This window comes from Oncorhynchus masou, chromosome 24 (genome assembly GCF_036934945.1).
Source record: "Oncorhynchus masou masou isolate Uvic2021 chromosome 24, UVic_Omas_1.1, whole genome shotgun sequence".
NCBI lineage: Eukaryota > Metazoa > Chordata > Actinopteri > Salmoniformes > Salmonidae > Oncorhynchus > Oncorhynchus masou.
Genome location: NC_088235.1, coordinates 31,152,251 through 31,167,915, shown reverse-complemented (window position 1 = coordinate 31,167,915; position 15,665 = coordinate 31,152,251). Strand labels below are relative to the sequence as shown.

Genomic DNA, 15,665 nt, shown 5'->3' with positions numbered 1-15,665 from the left:
AAAGTGACTAGTGTTCCATTATTAAAATGGCCAGGGATTCCATGTCTATGTATATAGAGCAGCAGCCTCTAAGGTGCAGAACTGAATAACCGGGTGGTAGCCGGCTAGTGATGGCTATTTAACAATCTGATGGCTTTGAGAAGCTGTTCTTCGGTCTCTCGGTCCCAGCTTTGATGCACCTGTACTGACATCATCTTCTGGATGATAGCGGGTGAACAGGCCGTGGCTCGGGTGGTTGATGTCCTTGATGACCTTTTTAGCCTTCCTGTGACATTGGGTGCTGTAGGTGTCCTGGAGGGCAGGTAGTGTGCCCCCAGTGATGCATCTGGAGAGCCCTGCGGTTGAGGGTAGTGCAGTTGCCGTTCCAGGCGGTGATACAGCCTGACAGGATGCTCTCAATTGTGCAAGGGTCTTAGACAAATTTCTCCAGCCTCCTGACATTGAAGAGGCGATAACACTGTCTGTGTGGGTGGACCATTTCAGATAGTCAATGGACTTGAAGCTTTACCTTCTCCACTGCAGTCCCGTCAATGTGGATTGGCTGGGGAGGCAAGACATTTGCCCCGAGGAGTGTGTTAGCCGTCCGATGTCACCTGTGTCAGCTCCCAGTATTCGTCCTGAGGAGCGTGTCACCTGTCCGGTACCATCTGTGCCGGCTCCACGAACCAGGGCTCCAGTGTCCCTCCATAGCCCAGTATGTCCTGTTCCAGCTCTCTGCACTCGCTTTGAGGAGCGTGTCATTGTCTTGCTGCTTTTTGTTCTTTGTTGCTCTGTCTGTATGCTACGTCTTGCTTGTCCTATGTTGCTCTGTCTGTATGCTATGTCTTGCTTGTCCTATGTTGCTATGTCTTGCTTGTTCTATGTTGCTATTGTCTATATTGTAATTGCTTTTAATAACCTGCCCAGGTACTGCGGTTGAAAAATTGGCCGGCTGGCTAAAACCGGCACTTTTACTGAAACGTTGATTAATGTGCACTGTCCCTGTAAAAATAAAAATAAACTCAACTCAACTCAACTCATTGTTCCGGTACATTGTGTGCCGGTTCTACGCACCGTTTCTCCAGTGCACCTCCACAGTCTGGTGAGTCCTGTGCCAGCTCCCCGCACTTGCCGTGCGAAGGTTGTCATCTGTCCAGGACACGTTGTGCCAGCTCTACGCTCCAGAACTCCAGAGCGCCTCCACGGCCCAGTACATCCTGTGCCAGCCCCCCGCACTTTCCGTGCGAAGGTTGTCATCTGTCTAGGACACATTGTGCCAGCTCTACGCTCCAGACCTACAGTGCGCCTCCACAGCACGGTATGCCCTGTGCCAGCTCCACGCACCAGGACTCCAGCTACAGTTTGCAGTCCAGAGCCTCTAGCGATGGTCTGCAGTCTAGAGCCTCCAGCGACGGTTCCCAATCCGGAGCCTCCAGCCACTGTTCCCAGTCCGGAGCCTCCAGCCACGGATCCCAGTCCGGAGCCTCCAGCCACTGTTTCCAGTCCGGAGCCTCCAGCCACTGTTTCCAGTCCGGAGCCTCCAGCCACGGATCCCAGTCCGGAGCCTCCAGCCACTGTTTCCAGTCCGGAGCCTCCAGCCACTGTTTCCAGTCCGGATCCTCCAGCCACGGATCCCAGTCCGGAGCCTCCAGCCACTGTTTCCAGTCCGGAGCCTCCAGTGACGGTTCCCAGTCCGGAGCCTCCAGCGACGGTTCCCAGTCCGGAGCCTCCAGCGACGATCCACGGTCCGGCTCCTCCGGCGACGATCTACGGGGGGGAGGATCCTGTATTCGCTATTTTGGGTTAGGACGGGGTGTGACTAGGGTGGGCATTCGAGTTTTTTTATTTCTAGGTGGGCCTGGTATGGTTCCCAATCAGATCATACATAGGCAGCCTTTCCCACCTGTTGGTTGTGGGATCTTGTTTTGTGTAGTTGCCTGGGAGCACTGCATTTGCTGCATGTTTCATTTGCTGTTTATTGTTTTTGTGAGTTTCATTTAATAAACATGTGGAACTCTATGTACGCTGCGCCTTGGTCTGAGTATGATTACCATGACGAACGTGACAAATGCAGAGGAGCAACCCCGTGCTTCAGCCATGTAGCAACAATGCTGCATCAGACAGGTGATAATTCTTCAGCTATGTAACCATGATGCTGCATCAGACAGGGAATAATACTTCAGACATGTAGCCAAGATGCTGCTGCATCAGGGAGGTTGTAATGCTTCAGCCATGTAGCCATGATGCTGCATCAGGCAGGTGATAATGCTTCAGCCATGTAACCATGATGCTGCATCAGAAAGGTCATAATGCTTCAGCCATGTAACCATGATGCTGCATCAGACAGGTGATAATGCTTCAGCAATGCAGCCATGATGCTGCACCAGACAGGTGATAATGCCTTAGCCATGTAACCACGATGCTGCATCAGAAAGGTCATAATGCTTCAGCCATGTAACCATAATGCTGCATCAGACAGGTGATAATGCTTCAGCAATGCAGCCATGATGCTGCACCAGACAGGTGATAATGCTTCAGCCATGTAGCCATGATGCTGCTGCTTCAGGCAATTGATAATTCTTCAGCCATGTAGCTACGATGCTGCTGCATCAGGCAGGTGATAATGTTTCAGCCATGTAGCTTCGATGCTGCATCAGGCAGGTGATAATGCTTCAGACATGTAGCCAATATGCTTCATCGGGCAGGTGATAATGCCTTAGCCATGTATCCACGATGCTGCATCAGACATGATAATGCTTCAGCCATGTAACCATGATGCTGCTGCATCAGGCAGGTGAGAATGTTTCAGCCATGTAGCCACTGTGCTGCATCAGGTAGGTGATAATGTTTATTGCTAAAATAGGACCATGTACAGGCCCTAAAGATTTTTCTTTTCATCATTATGTTATTGGGCTAATTTCCTGAGGGGAATATTACAATTAAACCGTTTTTAATATGCTACATGTCATAATTGAGAGGTGAATGGTTTTATTTTTGTTTTCCAAACAATCAGTTTGGTTGGCTATAATATGTTATGGTTGGCTATAATATAAGGTACTTCCTCAGACTGCTAATGAAACATGAAATCACCCATGATTGAAATTCTGCATGTATGACTTGCTTTCCTGTGATCTTGGCCCGGGTCAGTCATTTTCTCATTCGGACCAGTAGTCAAATTTACCTGAATGTCAAGACTGGTACCCGGGCTAACTGCCTTACATTTTATAAGAAATGTATTTTCATTGTTAGTGTGGCCAGTCAAGTGGCCAGTCTATCTAGTCAATATAATGGATCATCTGTGGTCACACACGATAACTGAAATGTGTTAGTCACACACAATATCTCAATTGGGAGGGGGGGAGGTCTGCTGCATCATTCGTGGGGGACATTCGACATGTTTACTGTTGACTTATTATTAACTTGATAATGCACTCGGTTCTGTCACACCCTGACCATAGTTTGCTTTGTATGTTTCTATGTTTTGTTTGGTCAGGGTGTGATATGAACGGGCATTGCATTCTATGTTACATGTCTAGTTTGTCTAGTTCAATGTTTGGCCTGATATGGTTCTCAATCAGAGGCAGGTGTTAGTCATTGTCTCTGATTGGGAACCATATTTAGGTAGCCTGTTTGATGCTGGGTTTTGTGGGTGATTGTTCCTGTTCCTGTCTTGTGTTAGTTTGCACCAGTTTAGGCTGTTTCGGTTTTCACGTTACATTTATTGTTTTTTGTATTGATTCGTGTTTACTTTGTTTCATTAAACATGAATCTCAATAGCCACGCCGCATTTTGGTCCGACTCTCCTTCACCTAAAGAAAACTGTTACAGAATCACCCACCACAACAGGACCAAGCGGCGTGACAACAAGCAGCAGCAGCAGCAGCAGCAAAATAAAGACTTCTGGACTTGGGAGGAAATCCTTGACGGGAGAGGACCCTGGGCTAAACCAGGGTAGTGTAGCCGCCCCAAGGTGCAGCAGGAGAAGAGGCAACAGGAGCAGCTCAAAGAGGAGCTGGAGGCAGCGAAGGCAGAGAGGCGCTGGTATGAGGAGGCAGCACGGCGGCGTGGATGGAAGCCCGAGAGTCAGCCCCAAAAATTTATTGGGGGGGGTGGCTCACAGGAAGTATGGCGAAGCCAGGTAGGAGACCTGCGTCAACTTCCTGTGGTTACCGGGGGGCTAGAGAGACCGGGCAGGCACCGTGTTATGCTGTGAAGCGCACGGTGTCCCCAGTGCGGGTGCATAGCCCGGTGCCATACATTCCAGCTCCGCGTATCGGCCGGGCTAGAGTGGGCATCGAGCCAAGTGCCATGAAGCCGGCTCTACGCATCTGGTCCCCGGTGCGTCTCCTTGGGCCGGCTTACATGGCACCAGCCTTGCACATGGTGTTCCCGGTTCGCCTGCATAGCCCAGTGCGGGCTATTCCACCTCGCCGCACAGGCAGGGCGACCGGGAACATGCAACCAGGTAGGGTTGGGCAGGCTCGGTGCTCAAGAGCTCCAGTGCGCCTGCACGGTCCGGTCTATCCGTCACCACCTCCACGCACCAGCCCTCCGGTGGCAGCCCCCCGCACCAGGCTGTCTCTCCGGCTCATCCGTACAGGTGCTCCCGTCTGTCCAGCGCTGCCAGAGCCTTCCTCCTCTCCAGCGCTGCCGGAGTCTCCCGCCTGTTCAGCGCAGTCAGAGCCTTCCTCCTCTACAGCGCTGCCGGAGTCTCCCGCCTGTTCAGAGCTACTAGTCTGCAAGGAGCTGCCAGTCTGCAAGGAGCTGCCAGAGCTGCCAGTCTGCATGAAGCCGCCAGAGCTGCCAGTCTGCAAGAAGCCGCCAGAGATGCCAGTTTGCAAGAAGCCGCCAAAGCTGCCAGTCAGCAGGAAGCCGCCAGAGCTGCCAGTCTGCAAGAAGCCGCCAGAGCTGCCAGTCTGCAAGAAGCCGCCAGAGCCGTCAGTCAGCATGGAGCAGCCAGAGCCGTCAGTCAGCATGGAGCAGCCAGAGCTGCCAGTCAGCATGGAGTAGCCAGAGCCGTCAGTCTGCCAGGATCCGCCAGTCAGCCAGACTCTTCCAGATCCGCCAGACAGCCAGACTCTTCCAGATCCGCCAGTCAGCCAGGATCTGCCAGGATCCGCCCCTCTGCCCGGAGCTGCCGGAGCCCCTCTGCCCGGAGCTGCCGGAGTCCCTCTGTCCCGAGCAGCTGACCCTCTGTCCCGAGCAGCTGCCCCTCTGTCCCGAGCAGCTGCCCCTCTGTCCCGAGTAGCTGCCCCTCTGTCTCGAGCTGCCCCTCAGTCCAGTGGGGTCATTAAGTAGGGTCGCCGTGGTTCGGAGACCACGGAAGCGGACAAGGTGGGGGACTAAAACTATGGTGAAGTGGGGGCCACGTCCAGCACCAGAGCCGCCACCGCGGACGGATGCCCACCCAGACCCTCCCCAATAGGTTCAGGTTTTGCAGCCGGAGTCCGCACCTTGGGGGGGGGGGTACTGTCACACCCTGACCATAGTTTGCTTTGTATGTTTCTGTTTTGTTTGGTCAGGGTGTGATATGAGTGGGCATTCTATGTTACATGTCTAGTTTGTCTAGTTCTATGTTTGGCCTGATATGGTTCTCAATCAGAGGCAGGTGTTAGTCATTGTCTCTGATTGGGAACCATATTTAGGTAGCCTGTTTGGTGTTGGGTTTTGTGGGTGATTGTTCCTGTTCCTGTCTTGTGTTAGTTTGCACCAGTTTAGGCTTTTTCGGTTTTCACGTTACGTTTATTGTTTTTTTGTATTGATTTGTGTTTACTTTGTTTCATTAAACATGAATCTCAATAGCCACGCCGCAATTTGGTCCGACTCTCCTTCACCTAAAGAAAACTGTTACAGGTTCAGTGTTATTGTCCTGTTGAATCTTGTTTTCCGTTGCCAATACCATTGCGTTCACAGTAGGAAGAGAAGACAGTGGAGTCAAAAAGCTCACCATCCCACCATCTATTACTGATCTTAAATGTGTTTTACTACGCAACATCAGCATCTTTAACAGGTAGTTTGAGATACATTATTGCGTGCAGACATAGCCGTGGGAAGTAGGGGTGCTGAATCACCCCTGATTTTTAAATTTGATTTATTTATTTGACCTTTATTGAACTAGGCAAGTCAGTTAAGAACAAATTCTTATTTTCAATGACGGCCTAGGAACAGTGGGTTAACTGATTACTCCTGTACTCCTGCATACTCTTCCCTGCTACTGCACACTCCCTCCTTGGCCCCTTCACTGCTCATCCAAACAATCACACCAAATGATACTCTGAGGACTCTACCTAACAATTAGGCTGAGCTACAGAGCTTTTTATAGTCAGTGTCATGAATGCGCCAGTCAGTGTGTCAAACCTAACATCTAATGTACAACACATGCTACTTATAATTCTGCAAACTGTGGTATTGTGCTGGTTTGAAAGCGGACTTCATTCATGAATTGTCCATTATTCTGCATTCCTCCCTCTGCATGTGATTTGGCTGAAGCTACCCTAACACCTAATCTAATACTATTTTATTCTACAAATAGTGACATGGTGCAAGTTTGAACGCACCAAGCATTCTTAATTTCTGTCTCTCTGCATGCATTTTGGCTTAGCGAGTGACACAATGCCACAGTAAGCTCATTATTTCCGTTCAGTTCTCCAGCGACCTCAGTAGCAATGCTGTTGTAGAAGCAGTACAGAGGGCCAAAACCTTCATGGTGGAATAAACCATGAAAATAACGGGTCTATGTTATAGATATGGATGTTTATTGTTAGGGTATTGTTAATCTCGGAAACACAGAACTAAAATCTTGCAAAATTACGTCAAATGCCCGATTAGACTCTGCGGGGAGATCTATGACAAAACATACTAGAATGAGCAGCATTGTCGGGCAAATCTGTGCAAACACCTGTGAAAGTGTGATTTGTCCAAATGATCAGTGACGTAAAATCATCACACCGGAAGAAAGATCTTCATTAGTTGTCAGAATCTGTTGACATTGACAGACGTTATGTTACCATGTACAATGCATTCAGAAAGTATTCACTCCCCTTGACATTTTTGTGTTACAGCCTGAATGGATTCAATTAAGATTTTTTTGACACTGGCATACACACAATACCCCATAATGTCAAAGTGTAATTATGTTTTCAAATTTTTTTACCAAAGTGAAAAGCTGAAATATCTTGAGTCAATAAGTACTCAAACCCTTTGTTATGGCAAGCCTAAATAAATTCAGAAGTCAGCATTTGCTTAACAAGTCACTTAATAAGTTGCATGGCCTCACTCTGTGTGCAATAATAGTGTTTAACATGATACCTCATCTCTGTACCCCACACATACAATTATCTGAACGGTACCTCAGTCAAGCAGTGAATTTAAAACACAGATTCCATCACAAAGACCCAGGAGGTTTTCCAATGCCTTGGTAAGAAAGGCACCTATTGGTAGATGGACAATAATTAAAAAAGCAGACATTGGCCTCCCGAGTGGTGCAGTGGTCTAATGCTAGCGTTGCCACTAGAGATTCTGGGTTTGAGTCCAGGCTCTGTTGCAGCCGGCCACGATCGGGAGGCCCATGGGGCGGCGCACAATTGGCCCAGCATCTTCCGGGTTAGGGGAGGGTTTGGCCGGCAGGGATATCCTTGTTTCATCGCGCACTAGCGACTCCTGTGGCGGGCCGGGCACAGTGCACGCCAGGTGTACTGTGTTTCCTCCGACACATTGGTGCGGCTGGCTTCCGGGTGGATGGGAGTTGTGTCAAGCCGCAGTGTGGCGTTGTTGGGTTGTGTTTCAGAGGACGCATGGCTTTCGACCTTCGCCTTTCCCGAGTCCGTACAGGAGTTGCAGCGATGAGACAAGACTGTAACTACTACCAATTGGATACCATGAAATTGGGGAGAAAAATACACGAAAAAAGCAGACATTGAATATCGCTTTGAGCATGGTGAAGTTATTAATTACACTTTGGATGGTGTATCAACACACTCAGTCACTACAAAGATACAGGCGTCCTTCCTAACTCAGTTGCCGAAGAGGAAGGAAGCCGCTCAGCGATTTCACCATGAGGCCAATGGGGACCTTAAAACAGTTACAGAGTTTATTGGCTGAGATAGGAGAAAACTGGATCAACAACATTGCTGGATCAACAACATTGTAGTTACACCACAAAACTAACCTAATTTACAGTGTAAAGAAATGTAAAGAAGAAAGCCTGTACAGAACAAAAAGGCAGTAAAGTAATACTGCAAAAAATGTGGCAAAGCAATTCACTTTTTGTCCTGAACACAGTGTTTGGGGCAAATCCAATCCAACACATTATTGAGAACCACTCTCCACATTTTCAAGCAAAGTGATAGCTGCATCATGTTATGAGTATGCTTGTAATCGTTAAGGACTGATGAGTTTTTCAGGATAAAAATAATTGGAATGGAGCTAACCACCTTCAGGAAAACCAGGTTCAGTCTGCTTTCCACCAGACACTGGGAGATGAATTCACCTTTCAGCAGGACAATAACCTTTAACACAAGGCCTATTCTACACTGGAGTTGCTTACCAAGAAGACATGTTCCTGAGTGGGCAAGTTAAAGTTTTGACTTCAATCTACAAGACCTGAAAATGGTTGTCTAGCAATGATCAACAACCAAGTTGATAGAACTTGAAGAATTTTTTTAAAGAATAATGACTAAACGTTGCACAATCCAGATATAGAAAACTCTTAGAGATTTACCCAGCTGTTATCACTGCCGAAGGTGCTTCTACTAAATATTGTTCTAGGTAGAACCCTTTGCCTTTGAAAGAACCCTTGTCTTCCGAAAAGGGTTCTTCAGATCAAAATGGTCCTTGGTAGAATCCTATCCCTCCATAAATAACAGGTTTTTCTAAGAGTGTACATATTTCTTTGGAAAGGGAAACTTAAACTAATTTGTCTCCATATTCCAGCATTTAAGATTTGATATCAAATCAGCAACAGTACAGAATGTCACATTTTATTTGAGGGTATTTTCATACATATCTGTTTTACCGTTTATATATGAATGCCCTTTATGTATCTAGTCCCCCCATTTGAAGGTGTCATTTATTTTAGAGAAATTCACTTACAGTGCATATCATTTAGTTAAAAGTTTAGAATTTGTTTCCATATTCCTGGCATGCAATGACTACACCAAGCTTATGACTCTACAAACTTGTTGGATGCATTGGCAGTTTGTTTTGGTTGTGTTTTGGATAATGTATTGTGTAATTTGGAGTCACTTGTATTGTAACTAAGAATAGCATATGTTTCTAAACACTTCTACATTAATCTGGCTGCTACCATGATTACGGATAGTCCTGAATGAATTGTGAATCATGATTATGTGAGAAAGTTAGATGCACAAATATCATACCCTCAAGACCCTCATTGTAATCTAATCATACCCATTACAATAACAGGGGAGGTTAGCATTTTTTGGTGGTATGATTCACAATTCATTCAGGACTATCCATAATTTTGGTAGCATCCACATGAATTTAGAAGTGTTCAGAAATATATTCCATTCTTATTTACAAAATTATTGACACCCCTGCTTTCAATACCTTTCAAAACCTCACCATGCGAGCATAACAGTACTGAGACTTCTTCTAAAATGTTTTATGAGTTGAACACATTGGGAGTGATCTTAGACTATTTCTCCAAGGCATCATGAACTTTACCCAAGTGCCAGGACATTGTAGCCAAAAACCTGGTTGCCTCTGCCAGGAGGCTGAAACTTGGCTGCAATCTTCCAGCAAGACAGTAACACTAATCACACATCAACATCCACTAATAATGGTTAGTCTCCAGACATAAAACACATTGAAAACCTTTGGTTTGATGAAGGATATCAAGGATCAGGAATGATTCTGTATCCCTCTCAATGTGTTGTCCAACTCATAAAATATTTTAGAAAAAGGCTTAGTGTTGTTATCCTCGCATGGTGAGCTATTGAAAGGTATTGAAAACAGGGGTGTCAATAATTTTGTAAAAAAGAATAGAATATGTTTCTGAATGTGAGTACGCAGATCCGCGAGCAACTGCAGCCCCTCATGATGAATTCTGATTTTTTTGTGGCCTCCACCCCAATCAAAGTTGCCCATCCCTGACTGAAATCATCACTATCCCACCTTCTAAAATCTTTGACAGGTGGCACTATTGACTTATGGAATAAATATGTGTCCTAAAATGAAGAAATACATTTTATTTTGAAAGAATAGCTGTCAAATAATTTGCAAACCGGGAGGGACCTGGAAATCTGGTCACAATGCTCACACGGTAGACACATTTTAATACCATGTGTAGACATATTTCTGGAAATGTGGGCACAATCAGAATGTGGACATGATCAGTACAAAGGACCCATGTTAGTGTCAGGTATAAATGAGGCTATACTGGTGGATGGAGAGGCACTTAGGCCACAAATCATTTACTACTAAGGACATAACTCACAGCCTAGAGCCAGGACCCAGAGGACAGGTTATCAGCACAGTAATTACTACAGTACAGCCGGAGTGTGTGTGTGTGTGTGTGTGTGTGTGTGTGTGTGTGTGTGTGTGTGTGTGTGTGTGTGTGTGTGTGTGTGTGTGTGTGTGTGTGTGTGTGTGTGTGTGTGTGTGTGTGTGTGTGTGTGTGTGTGTGTGTGTGTGTGTGTGCGTGTGTGTGTGTTATTTTTTTATTTTTTATTTTATTTTGCTAGTCCATCTGTAGATGCTCTACAGACTATCAGTAACATTTCAACTAACTATCTACAAGAAAATGCTCACCCAGATGTGGCGCTCCTTGTGACCGGGGACTTTAATGCAGGAAAACTGAAATCTGTTTTACCCCATTTCTACCAGCATTTTACCTGTGCAATTAGAGGCGAAAAAACTCTATATTACCTTTACTCCACACACAGAGATGCATACAAATCTCTCCCTCATCCTCCATTTGGCAAAGCCAGGGTAGAACAAGGCCTGGTTACTCTGAAGATACAGGACTTTTTTAACAAATCAAAAACTGAAAAATTGGGCGTGCAAAATTATTCAGCCCCTTTACTTTCAGTGCAGCAAACTCTCTCCAGAAGTTCAGTGAGGATCTCTGAATGATCCAATGTTGACCTAAATGACTAATGATGATAAATACAATCCACCTGTGTGTAATCAAGTCTCTGTATAAATGCACCTGCACTGTGATAGTCTCAGAGGTCCGTTAAAAGCGCAGAGAGCATCATGAAGAACAAGGAACACACCAGGCAGGTCCGAGATACTGTTGTGAAGAAGTTTAAAGCCGGATTTGGATATAAAAAGATTTCCCGAGCTTTAAACATCCCAAGGAGCACTGTGCAAGCGATAATATTGAAATGGAAGGAGTATCAGACCACTGCAAATCTACCAAGACCTGGCCGTCCCTCTAAACTTTCAGCTCATACAAGGAGAAGACTGATCAGAGATGCAGCCAAGAGGCCCATGATCACTCTGGATGAACTGCAGAGATCTACAGCTGAGGTGGGAGACTCTGTCCATAGGACAGCAATCAGTCGTATATTGCACAAATCTGGCATTTATGGAAGAGTGGCAAGAAGAAAGCCATTTCTTAAAGATATCCATAAAAAGTGTCGTTTAAAGTTTGCCACAAGCCACCTGGGAGACACACCAAACATGTGGAAGAAGGTGCTCTGGTCAGATGAAACCAAAATTGAACTTTTTGGCAACAATGCAAAACGTTATGTTTGGCGTAAAAGCAACACAGCTCATCACTCTGAACACACCATTCCCACTGTCAAACATAGTGGTGGCAGCATCATTGTTTGGGCCTGCTTTTCTTCAGCAGGCACAGGGAAGATGGTTAAAATTGATGGGAAGATGGATGGAGCCAAATACAGGACCATTCTGGAAGAAAACCTGATGGAGTCTGCAAAAGACCTGAGACTGGGACGGAGATTTGTCTTCCAACAAGACAATGATCCAAAACATAAAGCAAAATCTACAATGGAATTGTTCAAAAATAAACATATCCAGGTGTTAGAATGGCCAAGTGAAAGTCCAGACCTGAATCCAATCGAGAATCTGTGGAAAGAACTAAAAACTGCTGTTCACAAATGCTCTCCATCCAACCTCACTGAGCTCGAGCTGTTTTGCAAGGAGGAATGGGAAAAAATTTCAGTCTCTCGATGTGCAAAACTGATAGAGACATACCCCAAGCGACTTACAGCTGTAATCGCAGCAAAAGGTGGCGCTACAAAGTATTAACTTAAGGGGGCTGAATAATTTTGCACGCCCAATTTTTCAGTTTTTGATTTGTTAAAAAAGTTTGAAATATCCAATAAATGTCGTTCCACTTCATGATTGTGTCCCACTTGTTGTTGATTCTTCACAAAAAAATACAGTTTTATATCTTTATATTTGAAGCCTGAAATGTGGCAAAAGGTCGCAAAGTTCAAGTGGGACGAATACTTTCGCAAGGCACTGTTTGACCATCTGTAGAGGATCTACAAATGGACTATCCAGGCTATCCAAATAAAGTGTGACAGTAAGTAAAATAATTGACTCTTTGTGAGGAGTTTGAATTTGCAAATTGAAATATCCACTCATCGTACTGACCTGTGGACAAGCTATAAGTCAGATATACAGACTAGTTGCAAGCTTGGAGAATCAAACTGAAAGTTAATGTAGGTGTCTGTATGTCTGTATTTGTGTGATGTCAAGCCCCAGACGAGGACCAAGCAGATAACCACTCTCATCTGAGGCAGGCCAGAGGGGTATGCTATAAAGCAGGATCCAGGAGTTAGCCAGCTAACTTGCCTAAATATTCTAAAATAACTTTTTTTTAAAGATAAGCTTGACTCAACAATCAATTCCACAAATATATATATATATTTATATATATATATATATATATATATATATATATATATATTATATGTTCAGAAAAACAACAGTTATTTCTGGTTGTTTATCAACGTTGGCGGGCTCACTCATTGATCCTGAGGGGTATGCTACAAAGCAAGGTAGATCTACTTAGGGTTTTCTAAAGCTAGCCAGTTTCAGTTAGCTTACTATTCCAGCTCAGGCTTCATCCATACTACGTTGGTGGATATTGCTCATTCATCTGTGGCTAACTCTAGCAGGCTTGTAAATGCGCGTGCATGTCGCATGTGGTTAGACAATCGCCAAACTCTTCATTGAGACAATGCTGAAACATCAATTCATGGGCAAGTCAGAGCAACATTTTAATTTGTGCCGAAATCAAAATGAAAGAAAAGTTATCTTGCCAATTCTATTATGTGAAAAAGGCTTTTAGATGTGCCGTCTTTATTTGATTACTTATCGTTAATGATGTCTTTGGTGTGCTCAATATACATACAGTGGTTCCTCCTTTAAAAGTTGTGAGCTTACACCGCAGGACATAGAGGTACCCAATGTGACAGCTTCATTGCTCCAGACCACCACAAGGGGGAGTTAGAGCACTCATTATGCATTTGGGTCCCAAGGTTTTTATATGACCAATCACATCGTGTGGTTCCAATGACGCATTTGACGCGAGCCACCTGTCGCTGGTGACTTTCTTCAGCAAAGATGGCTGACAAAACATTACGGTGGAAGCAAATGTAAGTAGTTATAACATCATAACGAGTCAAGAAAAAAGGCAGAATTGAGAGGAATATGTTAGTTAATGTAGAGAAAGGATGGTGCTTATTTTTTTGTCATAATGTTAATTTTCGAAAATCACTATTTAGCAAGTTAGCTGACTAGCTAACATTAGCCAGCCAGCTAGCTAGTGTTATGACATGAGTATGAAATTGTAATTCATGTTGTTTAATGTTTTAGGGACCCCTGAGAAAACCAGCACCTTTTTTCCCACTCCCATTCAATAAGATCCTTGTATTAAGTCATACAAATGTTTCACAATGCATTACACATGACTAAATGTGTAATGTGATAGGTATTTTAACATGACTATTTTTGAACAAACAGAAACACAAATGAAGTGGATGATGACTCAGTCTTTGTGAGAGGGATAGAATCCGATTTAATTGGTCCTCAACTCAGGGCTCAGACACTTCATTCAGGATAAATGTAGTAAGATGTTTGTCTGCCCCGGAGTGTAACGGCGTTCTTCTTTTGTTGAAGGAGAGTCGGACCGAAATGCAGCGTGTAGGTTACTCATGTTTATTTAGTGAAGACAAAACGAACGAACTATACACGAATAACTAATAAATACAAAAACAACAACCAGAACGTGAAACCTATTACAGCCTGACTGGTGCACACTACACAGAGACAGGAACAATCACCCACGAAATACAAAGCGAAAACCAGGCTACCTAAATACGGTTCCCAATCAGCGACAACGAGAATCACCTGACTCTGATTGAGAACCGCCTCAGGCAGCCAACCTATTTAACACACACACACCCCTAATCAGCTACAATCCCAGACACTACAAACCCCAATACGAAAACACAATACATAATAACCCCATGTCACACCCTGGTCTGACTAACTAATAAACTAAAACACAAAATACTAAGACCAAGGCGTGACAGAACCCCCCCCCCTAAGGTGTGGACTCCCAAACGCACCTCAAAACCATAGGGAGGGTCCGGGTGGGCGTCTGTCCATGGTGGCGGTTCCGGCTCCGGACGTAGACCCCACTTCATAAATGTCATTGTTCCTCCCCTTCGCGTCCATGGATAATCCACCCTAACCGCCGACCATGGCCGAATAGTCCTCACCCAGAACCCTACATAACAGAGGAGCAGCTCGTGACTGAGGGGCAGCTCGGGACTGAGGCAGCTCGGGACTGAGGGACAGCTCGGGACTGAGGGACAGCTCGGGACTGAGGGGCAGCTGACTGGCGGATCCTGGCTGACTGGCGGATCCTGGCTGACTAGCAGATCTGGCAGATCCTGGTTTACTGGCGGATCCTGGCTGACTAGCAGATCTGGAAGAGTCTGGTTGACTGGCAGATCTGGAAGGGTCTGGTTGACTGGCAGATCTGGAAGAGTCTGGTTGACTGGCAGATCTGGAAGAGTCTGGCTGACTGGCAGATCTGGAAGAGTCTGGTTGACTGGCAGATCTGGAAGAGTCTGGTTGACTGGCAGATCTGGAAGAGTCTGGCTGAATGGAAGAGTCTGGCTGACTGGAAGAGTCTGGCTGACTGGCAGATCTGGAAGAGTCTGGCTGTCTGGCGGATCTGGAAGGGTCTGGCTGACTGGCAGATCTGGAAGAGTCTGGTTGACTGGCAGATCTGGAAGAGTCTGGCTGACTGGAAGAGTCTGGCTGACTGGAAGAGTCTGGCTGACTGGCCGATCTGGAAGAGTCTTGCTGACTGTCAGATCTGGCTGCTTCATGCTGACTGACGGCTCTGGCTGCTCCATGCTGACTGGCGGCTCTGGCTGCTCCATACTGACTGACAGCTCTGGCGGCTTCATGGAGACTGGCAGCTCTAGCTGCTTCATGCAGACTGGCAGCTCCATGCAGACTGGCAACTCCATGCAGACTGGCAACTCCATGCAGACTGGCAACTCCATGCAGACTGGCAACTCCATGCAGACTGGCAACTCTTTGCAGACTGGCAGCTCTGGCTGCTCCATGCAGACTAGCTGCTCCATGCAGACTAGCAGCTCAGGCTGCTCTATGCAAACTGACAGCTCTGGCTGCTCAATGTAGACTGGCAGCTCAGGCTGCTCTATACA

At 45.9% G+C, this 15,665-nt stretch overlaps 1 protein-coding gene across 1 annotated transcript; it reads left to right on the top strand.

Annotated features, from left to right (window-relative positions):
- Positions 1–1,299: 1,299 nt before the first annotated feature.
- Positions 1,300–3,484, top strand: LOC135511368 (uncharacterized protein DDB_G0282077-like). Its single transcript, XM_064932904.1, has 2 exons — positions 1,300–1,803; positions 3,473–3,484. The coding sequence occupies exons 1-2, from the start codon at positions 1,300–1,302 to the stop codon at positions 3,482–3,484; spliced, it is 516 nt and encodes a 171-aa protein (XP_064788976.1).
- Positions 3,485–15,665: the final 12,181 nt, after the last annotated feature.